Source organism: Corvus kubaryi, unplaced genomic scaffold, assembly GCF_017639235.1.
Source record: "Corvus kubaryi isolate FWS band 111438036 unplaced genomic scaffold, C.kubaryi_AGA036_p1.0 71, whole genome shotgun sequence".
In the NCBI taxonomy this organism is placed as follows: Eukaryota; Metazoa; Chordata; class Aves; order Passeriformes; family Corvidae; genus Corvus; species Corvus kubaryi.
In genome coordinates this window covers 3,767,755-3,784,635 of record NW_024582059.1, presented here as the reverse complement: position 1 = coordinate 3,784,635, position 16,881 = coordinate 3,767,755, and the positions used below count along the sequence as shown (strand labels likewise).

The window sequence follows — 16,881 nt, the reverse complement described above, 5'->3', positions numbered from 1 at the left end:
TGACCTCCATGTAAAGCCTGAACAGAACATCTTGGCAACCAATTTGAAAACATATTGTGAATCCATGGATAATATTTCTGGACAAATAAGTAGCAGCATTCATAAGAATCATTTAATTGTGGACACAGAGGTTTATATGGATTTGATTGGTGTATGGAAAGGTATAAATAAAATATAAATAAAAACTTACCATATTCAAGGTGGGATACCTGCGAGCTGCAGCAGATAATCCTCACTAGTATAGATTCTCTGGGTGGAGAACGAGAAACCCATGATGCCCGCACATGCCGCACCAACACATTACAGACTGTGCCTGTGTGAAACCAGTGGAGCTTTCAATTTACCTGACATGGGTTCACTGAAACCAGAATTGTGCATTCTCTTCTCTTAAAACAAGAGGGACACCAGGGATTTTTGTCTGGTTTTTTTTATTGTATAAATCAATAACTTTATAAACAACAAATAAACCAAATATATTATATTTGAATTGAAATTTCATGTCAAGTTTTTACACTGAAGATTATTTTGAGTTTAGAGCTGAGTTTAGGAAACGTTTAAAACTCCAAACACCCTAATTACAAAAATACATCTGCTTGGTTTCCCTATCTTATTCTGTAAAGAATACTACCAAATTTAAAATCAGATCCTTGGAAGGACAGCCAAGTAAACAAAAAAACCAGGATAGAATAGCAAACCAATTTTTAAGAAGTCTGAAACATCTTTATTTAGGCAAGGTTCAAAGTTACAAATCTTTATTTCTTTTGACTGGGGAAGCTTCCAGTGAAATGTTGACTGTCATTCAACACAACACTTGAATTTTAAGCACATAAACATACTTCACCAGAGAAACTCGAAGGGATCAAAGTCTTTTTACTGAGTAGCTCTTATGGAAACAAAATGCTTTTTTGAACTGGGGCCTTTAGACCTGGACTCTCTTCCCATTAAAATACAGAAGATCAGTAACGATCTGAAAGACCAGGGAATCCAAACTAGATGCTTTTAACAATGTTAATGAAATTAAAATCAAATCTACCAAATCCAAAAGATTCAACACAATTGTAGTTGCCTGTTCCTGAATGCAGTTTAGTATGCCAACACCTCTCAACTATTTCTCTTTCTGTGGAAGTAGCCTTGTTGCCATTCGCACAAGAGAAGGGGTCTTCACTGCTAGTAGTTTCAACCAAGCTTTGGAAAAGCATATTTTGCAAGTTTATTCTGAATTCAGAACTGATGTGGTTAGAAAACAGACTCAACAATTCACAACCACCAGCAAAAATCACTTTAGAAGTTAAATAAGTGACAACCCTCTACAAAACACAGCATTATAATTTTTGTAACTCTTGGACAACTTGGACTCAGTGTTCTTACTGTTTCACCAACATAAAATAAAACTGACTTCAGAAAGTTACTCCAGTGTGCAACTAGTTTGGATAAGAGGTAAGAACTTTTCAATACTCTTTCCTATATCAGCCTATAGAGCTCGTTAAAAAAAAAAATTACATCATTCCATACCTTTCTGGCAGGACTCAAAAAGAACCCAGAAAAGCAGAATAGTAAACACACAAATTAGTCATATTTGCCACTATTATCCAGCTTATGAATTACAAGGAACACTAGTTGTGGGCACTGTAGCAGGGCTTAAAGGTTACAACAGCAGGCTTCAAAAACAGAGGACTGAGAGATCCCCTACCAATAATAAAAGCATTATTAGTAATTTAGCTGATTTCCAGGTGTCTTCCAAAACATTCTGAAAACAGCCTCAGGAAGTCAAGACAAGTTGGTGAAAATCAGTTGATATCACAGAATCACAGAATGTTCTGAGTTGGAAGGGACCCACGAGGGTCACTACGTCCAGCTCTTAAGTGAAAGGCCCATACAGGGACCAAACCCACAACCTTGGTGTTATCAGCACCATGCTCTCACCAACTGAGATAATCTCACAATAAACAACTGACCTCATCTCTGCATACAACAGGGCTTTATAAGAGAGTAAATAACTGAAAGGGAACCTGCTAGGTGCTAGAAATCCAGTTGCAAGAAAAATTGGTTGAGTTTTCCAGTTGTTCCCTCAGATTTAACAGGCAACACAAATCAGTTGAGTGGAAATCAGTCCAAACTGAGGTGGCTTTTTTGTGGTTTTGTCCCACTCCTCCTGTTCTTTCGGAATAAAAACTGGCTGGACTTCTGTCCTCACACTGAGCCCTATATAATGGGCCAGGTTTTGGTGCCAGGCACACCTTTGTAAAGCAAGTACAGCTCCAGTACATGCCCCTCTGCAGGGCTGAAAACAAACACAAGCCTCCTTCCCCAGTCCAGAAATAATCCTGTTATGCTCTGAAGAATCAGTGTAGACTGGATATAAAATGGAGGCATCACCTTTCCCCTCAAATGCTGCCCATCATTAATAACATATGCCCACAAATCATCCTCCAGTACACCAAACCTGAGAAATACAAGATCCTATTTGGTGCTTGCTCACAGAACCAGATGCAAGAACATCTCAGGTGAAATCCACTAAGTCACTCTGGTCTGTCAGCAGCACTGGGGAGAGGCATATAGTGTCCATGAAAAATATTTTAGTAGTAATTTGAACTAATTTTTCTGCGTTATCCTCCATTCCTGTTTCTCTGCAGCTGTTCTTGTGTCCCATTTTCTAGGCAGTTTCTAGACTCTGTGTGTGTGTAAAGATCACTACTTGCAACAAGCTCCCTTAGAAAATACTTATCACTGATAAATCATCCACTCGTCTATTTCCCCCTCAGTGACCTTTCAGCAGGCAGCTAATGAGGTTAGCAGCAGTGATACTTATGAAGTAGTCATTGCCAACACGTTGCTCACAGTAATTCTTCCAAGCAGAGATGACAGGGAAGGAGTGGCGAGGACTTCTCTGTTTTGTTTTGAGTAATGGTGGCTTTTTTCTAAAGCAGATTTTAATGAAAAAATGAGCGTTGCTTCAGTGTTTTGTGAGTTCCCATTCTCTGATGACTTCCTCCTTTTCCCATTCAAACACAGACTGCTTCTAGTCTGGCTGCATCAGCAGGCTGGCTGGGGCAAGATTGTAGGTCTCTCTTTCTGGCAGGGGGTTGGGATGGATGCTCCAGGGGGCCTGGGGAGGGCCCCTCACCACTCCCATGGGTTGATGTGCTTTCTCACCAATGGGAACCTCTTTTTGATGGCCTTGTTCTTTCTCCTCTTCAGCCAAAGTCTCTGCTGCTTTGTCATACGTTATAGGCTGTTCTTCCACTGGAGAAAATGGATATGTATTACTGAAAGCCGTGTGAAAAGATTCACAACAGCTAAGCTTAAAGAAATGTAGTGGCAGCTTTGAGAGATGAAAGCTATGAAAGAATGCACAGAATCAGGTTCAATACCAACTCATGATGCAAGAACAAAAAACCAGGCAAAATCAAGAACTTGCTTCAGATTTTAAGAAATTACTTGTCCTAGATCCATGGTTTTCTCTTTTAATACATAACAGGAAAAGGCATGCCCATAACAGGAAGATTACCTGCCTGGAAAATTAAGATCCCTGCTTCAAAGTCAAAAGATCTTAGAATCATTCACTGGCATGGTATAAGAACTTCCCTTAATACATTAAAGAAAATACCAGATTATTTATTGTTCTTTTTGTCTAAGATGGCGGAACCACTTCTGCTAAAATTTTCGGGAAAAAGTCAGACACCTGTCATGGGAAATTTCTGTTCCAATACCTGCATCTGATAAAGCTGTAAATGAAAACAGAGTCTCCTAATGGGAAACATCAGTCTTCCTTTGCCGGACAGTAAAGTTCTACACATGTTCCCAATATTAGTCCATCTAAGTAAATGTGAGGCACATTTTCTACTGATGAATAAAGTGACTACTCAATATATGTCTAAGGACATGACAGGCAATTTTGAAAATCTTGCAAGATGCCTGCCTATTTGTATCCTCAAACATTTGCCTTTGCATATTTCTTAGTGACTGAGGCAAACTGGCTTCTCTAGTAACTTCTGCAGTTAGGAAGTATACATGGTAAATAAAACAAATGTCTAAGGATATTAGTCTTTCTCCATCAGTTCTCACCATCTGACCAATTAAGAGATTCAGATGCCACCTAGAAGGCCATATTTCCTAAAATTCAGAGTGGTAACTTGAGAGCCACGGAAGCCTGTTGCGTGCTTCTGTGCTGCCTGCTGCCTTTGGACCAGTGACGAAAGGCACATCTCCTCTATTTATCTCATCTTTGTTCAAGCAGCAAACACTCCCCAAGCAGTCAAACAGCTTGTTTAACACAAAAAGCAGAACTGCAGTTGCTGCCATGGGGACTTCTCACACCTTTCCAGTTATCTTGCCTGAATGAATAAGGACTGTCAAAGTGTACTGTTCCATGGGTATCCCTTCCCCAACAGTATGATGAGCATAACTTCACTTGCAAAGCTCTGGAGGTCTATATGAATGCAAAAATCTGATATTATTTCATTGCAAGAAGCCTCTGGCTTCTTATGAGTGTGAAAGCACTGTTGTAGTATAGTTTCTCATGACTAGTCTGCAAAACAAAGGACTGAATGGTCTCTTCACAGCAATACAAATATGGGTTCTGCCAGAAATAAAATCTGGGTTTCTCTGTCTCCTCTATCAGCCTGCTCCTGCTGGTACAAGGTGAGAAGAGATCTAATAAGGAAGGACATCCTACTCACCAGATTCTGAAGGACAGGCAGGATGAGGATCTGCTGTCTCACACTCAATTAGATCAACTGCTTTAGTCTCCAGAGAACTGTTACCCTCCTTAAAAACCGCAAACTGCAAATACATACAATGTGCACAAAATATGCAGAGCCCAAATTAACATAAAATGAATTGGTTTTCTGAAACCCTAGAGGCAAACTAAAAGGGCCACACACACCAACCACTGAACAGGGAAAAAGATCATCCTGGCTTCTGGGATGACCCTTCCCCTGCAGGTAATTAAACATTTGGGTTGATGACAGCCCCAGTCTTTCCTTGGAAAGCTCACAGTCCCAGTCTAGTAAAGAACTACCAATGCCCTTGCCTTGAAAATCAAAATTTCCAAGGGCAAGAACAAAAGTTCATGAAAATCAACCCTCTCCATAGTACTGAGGGCTATTTTTAAAGTGTTAAAGATATCTGCAGGAATCCAGATAGCAGGAAACTGTGTCAAACATGGGGAAGGAAGCGAGCCTCCTTTCCTGGCTCTCAGCATCTCCTGCAGGGTATGGTTCCATCATGCCACAGTGACAGTGGAAGTCAGAAGATGAGACCCTCTGGGGGAACATGCTGAAAAGACGAGAGGGAAAACAGAAAAACCAGGGGTAGAAGAAGCAATGTGAAGCACTATGATGAAATTGTACAGAGGGAAAGAGGAAAAACCAGTAAAGGGGGAAGGCTCAAAGAGCAGAGACAGGGAAGACAAGAAAACATCTGTAAATAAGATGTTCCAACAAAAGGACTGACAGATTCAGGGCTCCAGGTGGATAGCCAGGGGATTTATGTGAATAGAACACACATGTAGCAGGTGCACCTATTTAGGCATCAGTTCATTTATGAAAAATCTGTACTCTCACAGCTGCTAACCCACATGTGACAGACCCCCGGCAGAGATTCAGCTACACACAGTTCTGCAAAATATCTCTGAGTGGGCAAAGCAAAACACTTGGTGGATGAAAAGTCTCAGAACAGCATCAAAATCCAGGCACGTGCAGAAGTTTACCAAGGCTTACATACCAGTAGGACTAACCTGGCCTTGCTCACAGAACTCTAATATGAATGTCAAAAAATATGCAGGCATACCCTCAGCTAAATGTACCCTTAGCTAATTGTACCCTCACCTGTCAGAGCAGAAGTAAAGGGAAAAGTGAATAATGCTTGGACAACTTATAGGTATAGTTTCAGTATCGTGATACCTAACTTTTGATGTGTGTGATAGCACAAAAGTTAGGTATCCTCTGTATCAACCTAGACAGGCAACAACAAGAAAGTCTTCGCACTCTCTCTCGTCATCCTCACAACTGAGAAATGGCAGTGTGGACTACCAAATGAATGAAACTCATGAGCTCCTTACAGTTACTGCATACACAGCATACAGTCCCAATATGAAGTCCTTTGTTAAGATCATTAATGTTGTGTACATCAATAGTACCCAAAAACCTATTCCAGCTCCTTAAGAGTTGAGCAGCTATTGCTTTCTGTCCCTGATGTAGTATAATCTCTTTTTTTACATAAAGCTCTCCAACAATCCACTTGAAGTGAATAGTAGAAATGGACAATTTCCCACAGCTTTTTGGCAACTCTAGAGCTTCTAACCTGAGTGCAGGGATGCATGAAGCCCTGGTGAACTTAATGATCAATGGCTACATCAGCACAGAGAAAATCACATGCATGAAACCACAGCAATCCATTACTGAGTAAGCACCAATAATTAGCAAAGGGTCAGTGATTTGCTCTTCCAGTGTGCAACAAGCCATTGCAATAAATTACTTTATTAATGTGTTCAATGTCTCCCGGTGCATAGTGAAATGTAACACAAATGTGTAATAGATTTAAAAGCTGGATTTGTTTTTGTTGATTCAGTCCATTGCTTAGCTGTTTAGTTACCTTATACTCAGCAAAAATGTCACTGGTGACCAGCATTAACTGCAGGGTCAGCAGAAGGTGGAGACAGAGCTGATGGGCTGCAGGCCTCTTAGAGCACCGCTCCCAGGCAACAAACTGTTCTCAGTCCCAACAAATGTTTCTGCTTTTTCCAACCTCAGGTATTTTGCAAACTGTGGATTTTACTTCTGCTGTGAGCAAATTATGGCATTGCCATGATTCAGCTCATTTGCTGTCCGCTACCTGAAGGAAAGGTGCTGATGATAAAACATGCATAAGAGTATGCAGTTGAGCAGCTAAGGAACCATATGCCATAACCAGGGTTGAGTTAATTCAGTACTACCAACATATGTTTGACAGTGTGCTTCAGTGGCTACCCACTCACAGATCCTGCCAGACACTCTCACTGAATCATTTGCAAGGCCAGTCTGAGTCTCAGACTGAGCACAGAAGTAGCCACAGACGCCAGTTATGTCACTTGACAACTTCAAGATCCAACTGCAACCATCCAGCAGTGTAATGTCATTCTAATGCCAGTCAGAATCAGATCCTAAGACCAGATTTTATGGGGCTAAATGCAGCTTCAAAAATGACAACAGCCACAGGCCTGGACAACCAGACCGTGTCTGCATTTTTACCTACACCAGTGTAAAATTGGAACTTTATATACCCTACCAAGCAGCCTGATAGAATCCTGGTTGTTTTTCTTTACAAGGCAGCAGCTTCTAATACAAGACATTTAATTTAATCAAGCCCCAAAATAGAGTTCAACATCTCATGTAGCACACACAATACTTGGCTCCCAAGAAGCCTTTTTTACAGCGGGCATACTTTCCTGTGAAAATAGCTGTGTGATATGCCATGTCATCACATTGCCATTTCCTTAATTTAGAACACAGTTCCCCAACTGTTGTGTTCAAAGCTAACAATAACACTGGCTAATGGTTGCAATATATCCAGGCAACTGTGAACTTTGAGGGATAACAATGAGGTAAGATGAACTAGGGTTCACAGCAAAGCACTTGATGACTCTAGCAGTTATTTAATGTATTTAAGATGTGAATTATTTGATGGATAATCTCAAGTGGATCCCTAACACTCTTTGATCCTTCCTGATTCCTTCTCCACTCCACATTAATATAGTTACCAGAGGCTTGTTGCCAGTAGGTGTTACGTTCTGATTGTCAGCGCGGCTGCTGGCGGCTCTTATCGCGTCTGCATAAAGATTCTTCTTATACAAATTCTGACTTCTGCAACAGAACAAAAGCTGATGCAAGTTATTTTGCTTTGAGAGGAACAGATGCTGCCTTTTTCACATGTTATTCTATCAGTATTCACAGAAGTATGTATATTTTGTTTTCTCTCACTGGTTTGTGTATTGCTATCCATTACCACACAGTGGTTGAGACAAATAGCTTGTCAGAAAAAGAAATCAGTAAGAAGTGTACAAATGCTTGTCCCAATGTGCCATCTCTAAAGGGTCATTCATTAGAATGAACAATAGGCCTCGTAATTTTAACTAGACCCTTCCATTTTCTTATATTATTCTATTTATAATACATTTCTCTTATAAAAATTTGTTTCAAGCAATGCAATGAAGCGTGTCTGTGGGTGAAGCTCAGAAATAAAAGTCTGACTGTATTTTTGTACACTATCGGTAGTTACAATTATGAAAGTCACTTTTGTATTCATCTGCATCATTTATACAAAGCAACAATTTCAGAAGTTATTATGAAATAAATGAACTGAAAGTCTCAAAAAGCTTGGAAATAAGTTCTTTCAGGAAATACTCATGACGTACAGAATCGGCTTAAGGAGAAAAAGCCAAGAGTACAATCTGAAGATGGAAAAGGTATGAATAATCAGCTCTAAGAGGCTAGTTCCATAAATTCAAAGCTTGTTATTTTTATAGTTAAACAGCAATTAAACAGTTAAACAGTTAAAAGGCAGTATTAAAAGCCCTTATAGGCCCAAACATTAAATTTTATTTTGCATCACTTGAGATCCAAATCAGTACATCTTCTTTCACTTTGCATACATGTTTTTGCCCTCCTAAGCATCAGCTAACAAAATTAATGTTGCACTTCTCAAATTCTGGAAGTCTGAGGTTATAACATCTTTTTACCTGACCTATTTTAAATAAAATTTAGTAGGTATTTACCAAAGAAAATAGGTATTTTCCTTTTATTTCGGAACTTTACTTTTATTTCTGCATAACCTTTATATACGAAGTAGGAAAGGTCACATGCCATAATTACCATGTATTGCTCCCTTCGTGAAAATACAACATAATTAAATTTTACTTTGTGTGACCTTGGCCAATTGGGGTGGAGGAATCTATGACTGAGGTGTTGAATCTATGATACAGGTTTGGGGTTTTTTGTGGAAAAGAGTTGTTTCCTTGCTTCCCATGGAAGATAAAACTTGGCACAGTATACAGTCAGACTGCATAAACCTAACTTTAAGAATAACACTGTGCTCTTCAGCAGACAATAGTCATTGAACAAACCAACACAATACTTCAGCATGCTTGGCCTTCAGTTCACACATTTTCAAATTGGCAGGTGTAGACCTCCAGCTTCATTTCCTTCAATTGAAAGGAGATAGGCATCTCCATTTTGCAGTAGAAGGAACAGGACTATTACAGACTTAATCGGGACATTTTGCAATACAGTAGATTATCTGAAAAAGTGGTATAGCAATTTCAACCCACTTACTGGTTTCCAGACTCCAGTTAAATAGGGATTTTAGATCAGTGGTTTAATTTTCATCTAGTTATACTAGTAATTGCTGCAGTTCAAATTCAGTCAAGCGTGTAATTGAAAACCTGTTGTTGTGGTAAGCAGTTATATTGATCACAAGCACTTGGCAAGAAAGAAACATAAATCTGGGAGAAATTACGAAAGAGAGAGGAAGGGAAGAAATTTAATATCTTCATACCTTTAAACAAATCATATTCTGTCTATTTTTCATAAGAGAATGCATGAAATATATGGGAAATATAAGAATCTCACAATTTTTCTGTTCTTTATATATCCACTGATCAAAATCTGAACCCCAAGTTATGATAAAAAAACAGGCTACACTTAGCTTCAGTTCTGGACCCCTATCACTAATTAATAGAAAATAAGAAATGTTGCAGCTTCTCTACTTTTATGGACTAAATATGCCAAGAACCATTAAATAAGAATGGATAATATTAGGTTACACAGTTAACTTCTTTTGTAGCTTAACTTTTTGTGTCTAGGAGAGTCTAATTTTAAAATTGACCTAAACCACAAACAAAAATCCTGCATTTAAATCAGCCTCTGAGAACAGCTGTCTGCCAAGGTCATGGCCAAAAGACTCTAGCTTAAATGCTTAATACTTTCCAGTCTAAGGGACAGCGATGACATTTAATTTCACATCAGGCTGCGTTCTTAAATAGTGACTGTAGGAATCCTTTTTGCCACAAGAAGAATCCCAAATCTGTGCAATTCATTACATCCATGGAAAATGCCAGGGAGTACTTTTACAACAGATGTGCTTAGACTCACATCCCTGATTTTACTCTTTCTACTGCCAGGAAAACTGTTTCCATGTTTGTTGCTGGAAACATCACTCTGGAAGTTTGCCTTGGGAAGGTTAGTAGGCTGCTTTTCTCAATGGCAAGGAAATTTTCGGGTGGAATTCTACACTGAAAGGCAAACGAAGGCAAACTCATTGAATAGCTGGTGGAGAAGAGCCAACCTCTACCATGACAGTTCCAGACATCTACAGCTGTGAAAGGAAACCAAGGAAGAAGTAAATGGCATGTTCCTGAGCTCTCTCCTCAATATGAATTATGGCTCCTCCTCAAACCTAATAAGGTCTATTCTTCTTCCCTCCAGACACGTCTGCTCACTAACACCAATGTGAGTTCTGCGGGCAGGGGACGTGCCAGAACTTTCTGTGTTATTCACAGATGCAGTTACTGAAAAGAAAAGAATAGGAATTTCCATCAGCTGAGGACCAGCTCACGTTGCCAGCCACGAGCACTCTGTGCAAGCAGCACAGGAGGGCGGCAGCCCCGTTTGGAAGCAGTACCTGCGGCAGTAGGCAGCCAGGACGCCCAGCAGCAGCAGCAGGGCCAGCACGGCGGCGCACACGGTGATGGTGATGTTCCGCACCTTGGCCCGCCCGGCGCGCTGCTGCTCCCACCACTCCAGGTCGCTGAACTGGCAGCGCTCCCCCACGTAGCCCGTCACACATCTGCCAAGGAAAGAGGGCACACGCTGCAGCGGGTGGCAGGGCACAGCCCCACGCCGCCACTCCTGTCGCCTTGCGCCTTGGTTCGCCATTGATCACCACTACAGAAACATCTGCTTGAATTTTGCAGTGGGGAAGACAAAATTATTTTAAAGGAATGCTGTTGGAACATGTAGAATCCAGTATTAGAAGTACTTTAATTTTTTTTGCGCTGTAATTTTTGCTGGTGTTGAATCGCCTGTAGAGTTACACAGAGAGATTGTAATTACTAGATTACTATGGGTAAAAAGTAGAAAAAAAAAGTTTCTTAAATCCTGTAAATCCTGCTGTGTGATTAGTGTTTCCCCAGGATTTTCCATTTAACTTCTTTCAGCAGCAAGCTTCCCTTCCTTTAAAGGAAGCAGTACAGGACTGACTCATATTTTCAGAGCGATTTGGCTAAGAGAACCAAATTTTAATCTGAATCTTTACTTTAAAATTAATGATGAATGAAAGTGTTTTTAAAAACCCCATGATAAGGGTTAGAAATATCTTCAAAACTTAATTTTAATATAAGCTTCTTCTGTAGGCAGTTTTTGTTGATTTGTTTGGTTTTACCATTGTAAAACCCAGCATAGAAATATCTTGTCAATGCATGAAACCCTCAAATCAAAATTACTAGAAACTGAGAAATACATCAAAAATAATCCCAGCCTAGTTTTACTGTGCGAGGCAAGACACATAAATAGTAGATGGAAAAATTGAAAAGTCTACTCAATTCATAACAATCCCTCAGCAACGTAGGCTCAACTCCTCACAATTCTAATTAGTCTGATTTTACTCAAGTCCAAGAGCTAGTCAAGTGAGAAAAAGAAACAGGATTTGACCTGCAGCAGCTTTTACCTAATATCATGAAAACATTGTATCAGCATTCATTATTAAATCAGGCACAATCACTTTCGTTCTGTCACAATTTAGAATGCATGTGTGCTGGAAGGCAGTAAAAATGCTAATTTTTTAATGTTAGATTACAATGAATTTCAATCATGCTGGAAGATCTACTTTCTAGTGTAAGATCTTTTATTACTTAAAATACAAATCACATCTGGCATGTGATTTTTGCTAGATAACATTTTTCCATTCCTGCCCTTTGGTAGTTAATAGATTAGAGCCTACATGAATGAATGCTGCCATCTAGTGAGAATTCAGCAGGCATGGAATCCAGCAACGTCCACACACAAACCCCAACAGCTAAGCATGGTTGCTCTTAAATTTTTTAACTGCTTCCACTTCCAAAACTTTAAAATATGTATATTTGAATTCTCATTATGCAGTAACGCCTAACAGATAAAAGAAAAAAAGAATTATGTGATCCAATTTGAAAGTTCTGCAGGTTTAGACTCTTTAATTTCAAGAGAGGAAACTTCTGAGGTGAAAATAGATAGTTTACAATGCCTCTAAAAGTTACACTAAAAATTCAAAACAAGCACCAGAGATGACTATGAGTTTGTCTCCTGTAATGTCTTTGCCCAAGGGCTTTGCTGATCTCAAGAAATCCACAGCACAAAGCACCCACCTCATTCCCATATGTGTACATGAGACACATTCCTTTCATATTCTTACAGGTACAGAGATCTGTAGGCAGGGGAGACCACTCAAATTTCAAAATAGGAAAGCCTGAGACACATAGGGAGATTTGCCTACCCTGGAACAGCATCCACCCCCTGCACAGGTCCTCACTTACCACCTGAGACCCCAGGGGAGGAGGCAGGCATTGGATTTGTCCCACTGTAAAGATTTTATGCTTGATTTTGAAGAAAGATTAGGAGTACAGATTCAATTATAATCAGGTTACACACTTAAATGCCAACACTAAATGTTTTGAGGAGATTATTACTCCATGGGACTAGGTTGTCACATTGACCAAGCCAAGGCTGACCTCTGGAGAGATGAGATTCTCCTTGATTTTATCAGTATTCCCCTGCATTTGGGGAACCCAGAAATAGGCCTCACAAAAATATTGACAGGGTTAAAAATATTGACAGGAGAAGCAGGTCTCGATTTTGAGGTCTCGTTGCAACTCTCCCTGTTTTTAAGGGGGCAATTATATCTTATCCTTTTCTGCCTTTCTGAAATGGAAGATGCTGACACCAGACTGCTCCCTGGCCCCAGTCAGAGAAGACAAGACAGAGATGTCCTCTTGCATCCCAGTGACTGCTACACCTGAACAGCAAGGCCAACAAGGAGGTGCAAGTCAGTGCAACACGTACTGGAAAGAGAGCAAGCATCTCTTTCATAAAGCCATGAGCACTAAGTCATTTAACGACTTACCTTCCATTGCCAAAGCAAAGAATCAAGTGCTTAGGGAACAGATCCAATCCTACTGTTAATTTCAACGGGTGTGAATAGAGTGGCCATGCCCTGAAAATTACACTGATAACTTACAGGAAAGAAGAGATTCTAATGCTAATGAGTGACACGAACATCATTTGTGGACAAACTCATCACTGCCTGCAGTTAACCGAGGGCAGCATTCCAAGAGTGCCACTCTTCAGCAGAGAAAATACAAATTTCTGGACTTACGTGCAGGCATAGTCTTGCAGATCAGAAACATAATTGCACACTCCCCCATGGAGGCAGTATGACTCGTACGAAGGAGGGCATCCTACAGGATCGCCTTGCACAGCGTTTGTAGTGTATCCATTGCTGACAGCAGTTGGGGCAATGGTAGATTCTGAAACAGAGAGTTTCACAAGGACATCACAAACGTTTGGCCTCATTGGCAACATAATCTTATGAAAGAACTTCAAGGTACAAAACTAGGTAAAAATATCTAATTTCTATTAATTACTAGTGTTTCACCTTTTTGCTTATGTTGTTATCAAATTTAGGCAAACGGAAATTTAGATCAAATTGTTAGATATGCTTGATTTTTAGATTTACAGTGAAAGACCTGCAGTGATTGACTGAGTTCTGTCTATTTAGATGTGTGAGTCCAGCTCTGAAGAAAAACTGCACCAACTGTCTAGGTGCTTACTCTGAAATAATTTTTGCAATTTATGCAGCTTTGGCATACGGTGAATGTCTACCACACATAAATTACCAGAGTCAGAGGTAGAGGTGAAGGGTGACTTTATTTCATGCACTTGGATCTCAGACTCAGAAGTTTTCACAAGCAACTTGCCATTCTTATGCAGATTATTTCTACTCTGCTACCATCCAGTCGATTGCATCTCTGTGTGATGGCAGAACACATTTTTATTGTTTCAGGCTAGCTCGGGTACAGATGACAGCATCACTGGGGGAGCAAGGAACCCTGGGGTGCAGGCAACCCTATTGACCCAGTTCTTCAAAGGGTTCTGTAGCCTGCTCTGAATCACACGTGCTGCCGCCCACACAGCTATCCAAACTAGCTAGTTTTAAAGGTAGCACTAATATCTCTCTGCACAGCATGACCACAGTGCAGACATGCCCTTACAGAAAAGGAGTGTTTTCATGCCTACTTTGATGCTACAACAAGTCTATAGGTCAGAACAAAACAGCTACATGGCAAAGAATTTCCAGCAGTATGGATTAGCAGAGACATGCCTAATCATTCTCATACAATTGTGGGATCAGTTCTATGACTCACACTAGTTTTATTGCAACATGACCTTCAATGACATTTGGGTCTTAAAATTTCATTAGCAGGAGAACTGCCATGGCAAAGAGCCTGAATGGAAAGGGATGAGTGATTATAGTGAACCCCAGGTGTGTGTGCATTCAGAAAAGAAAATTTCATCTTGCTAAAAGAACTAAAACAGTTTATTAACACCTGTGAAGACCTGGGATCAGACTGACAGATGAGGGACCTAGGAAACATTGCTTCCAAGTCATGCATCATTTAAAATCATAATTTCCTGAGTGACACCTGAAACTATTGAACAATTAAGTAACTGAAATGGGAGTGGGAATCCTGATGGGTGTTCTATTTAAGAAAGCCACAATTTCCTTGTTTTTCTGAAGAAACAGCTTTGTGACAGCCACACAATGTCCCTCCATCATCAGAAAGTTACTCAATCTGCAGTAAAATTCACCCTGACCAAGAAGGGTGACACAGAATAAAACGAGTCACTCTCATTTTCAAGGATTGCAGCTACCACATTGAGGCACTAAAATGAGGGTCGGATAGTCACTAGTGCTGAACCGTCAGGAGTTCCCTTCAGTAAATTGGTAATCAGATTTTCTAAGGAGTTTCAGAGCCCTTCTGAACAATTAGTGCCTGTAACTGAGAGACAAGCTTATACTGAGGAATCAAATGGCACTTAAATCATGTGCATTTCCTGTGCTAGCCTTCTGCAGAGTAACAGAAGGCACAGGGAGTTTGAAAAATGGCACAGGCTGAAATTACCCCCCAAAAATATTACTTCCAAGGAGTATTTACTTCTGCTGTTGATTGTAAATGACACTTGATAGATTTGTTGTTACATTTAGACAGTAAAAATTCACATTGAATCTTAATGTAGATATTTCCTAACTAAACTCGGATCTGTTTTCCTTGGTCCACTACAAAACAGCCTCCTAAAGGCAATGCTAAATGGATCCACAAGCTGGTCAGAGTGTTACTGTGCAGGGATCCTTTAGTTTCCAGGTACAACAATTTATCCAAGAACACAGTTCTTAATTTAGGGCCACTTTGTTTTATTTACTCATTCTATTTACTCACTGCAGCCGATGCCAGTTCCAGAGGCATGATCAGCACACGAGCAAGTGAAGTTTCCTTCTGTATTTGTGCAGGTCATGTTCTCTCCACAGGTGTGGGACCCCATCTTGCACTCATCAATATCTGTCACCCAAAGAGTCTGCAGTTAGAAGAACGAAATGGCTCAGAGCATCAGTTAAAAGGGCAGCAGTTGCAGCACTGCGGTCCCCAGGCAGTGGGGAAAAACACCAAAGATCTCTCCCTCTGCAAGTATGCCTTCATGGAAAACCCAATGGAAAAGCAATCAGCATACTTTCTATAGCAAGAGCATGCTGTGCTGCTGCAGAAACTCTCCACAGGGAGAAAGAGGGAAAGGCTTCCCCACGAAGTGGAACAAATACAGTAGAGTTGAAGAAGATAATTATTTGTACCAGATGAATTCTCCTGGCATTGCTAGTCATAGCTTGCAGCCTGGATCCATATGTCTGCAGTAACACAGCAGAAGGGTTTGGGAGTGGGGAGCTGCCCACCCCTGCACCACCCACCTAGTTCAGCCTGAACAAAAAGTTTGGGTAGAAGAAAAGTGTCTAGAAACCTCCAGGTTTATTCAGTTTGTGTAAACACTTCTATGAGTGAGGGTTTGAATGACTGTGAAGAGGCTCCCTGACTACAAGAGTTTGCAGGCTCAGAGCCCATGTTAGGCTTGTATTTATCTCTCACTCCCATCCTGCTGCACACCCTCCTCCTGCCTCCACTCCTCTGCAAAGCCCACAGCAGCAGCTCCTGCCAGGCTGGCACCTGCACACTGCTAAGTGCCAAAGCACTCCCCTCAAAGGTGAAACCTTTGGTTTATATGGCAGAGTTTGGGAACCTCTGATTCATTTTATGAACTGTCAGCAGAGTACATGTGCCAGATCTACTTCAGGGAATCACAGATCTGTTACCCCAATTTCTGTGAAATGATTGCTTAAGCTGCTGGGAATTTTTCTACAGTAAAATTAACAGGCTCTGGCTCAAAACAGTCTAGAAAATTCAGAACACTTTTAAATACAAAAAGAAAAAAAAAAACAAAAACAAAAAAAAAATGAAAAGGGGGAACACAACTGCTGCAGCATATTTCAAGAAATGTGATTTCACCAAGACAACATACACTCACTGTGTGTTATCACTGAACACACTGTCACATTCCTGGACACTGTGCAGGCATTTACAACTGAACCACAAAATCGCTTGCCAGTTTCTGGTTTTCATAGTACATTTCAAGTCATCGAACACAAAATTAATTTTGGTTATGTTTACTTCATAATAATGCTGCATCTTCTATAAAATGCTGAGAATCTGTTTTCTGGACTTAAAGACTGCAGGAAGATAATAGACTACTTTTCAGTAACAGTGGAAGGTAG

General features: G+C 40.4%; 1 protein-coding gene across 3 annotated transcripts in view; it reads right to left on the bottom strand.

Moving 5' to 3' along the window:
• Window positions 1-698: 698 nt before the first annotated feature.
• EGF (epidermal growth factor) overlaps window positions 699-16,881 on the bottom strand; it is a 59,012-nt gene continuing 42,829 nt past the window's right edge. The window contains exons 20-25 of one of the 3 annotated variants that reach the window (XM_042049802.1): window positions 15,503-15,622; window positions 13,381-13,531; window positions 10,657-10,821; window positions 7,739-7,841; window positions 4,680-4,782; window positions 699-3,243 (exon numbers count right to left, since the gene is read on the bottom strand). In XM_042049802.1, coding sequence (XP_041905736.1) covers window positions 3,020-3,243; window positions 4,680-4,782; window positions 7,739-7,841; window positions 10,657-10,821; window positions 13,381-13,531; window positions 15,503-15,622 — 866 coding nt within the window. In that variant the 3' untranslated portion in view covers window positions 699-3,019. Of the gene's footprint in view, window positions 3,244-4,679; window positions 4,783-7,738; window positions 7,842-8,553; window positions 10,544-10,656; window positions 10,822-13,380; window positions 13,532-15,502; window positions 15,623-16,881 lie in introns of those variants that run through there. The other 2 variants (XM_042049803.1, XM_042049804.1) reach the window with 2 other exon arrangements.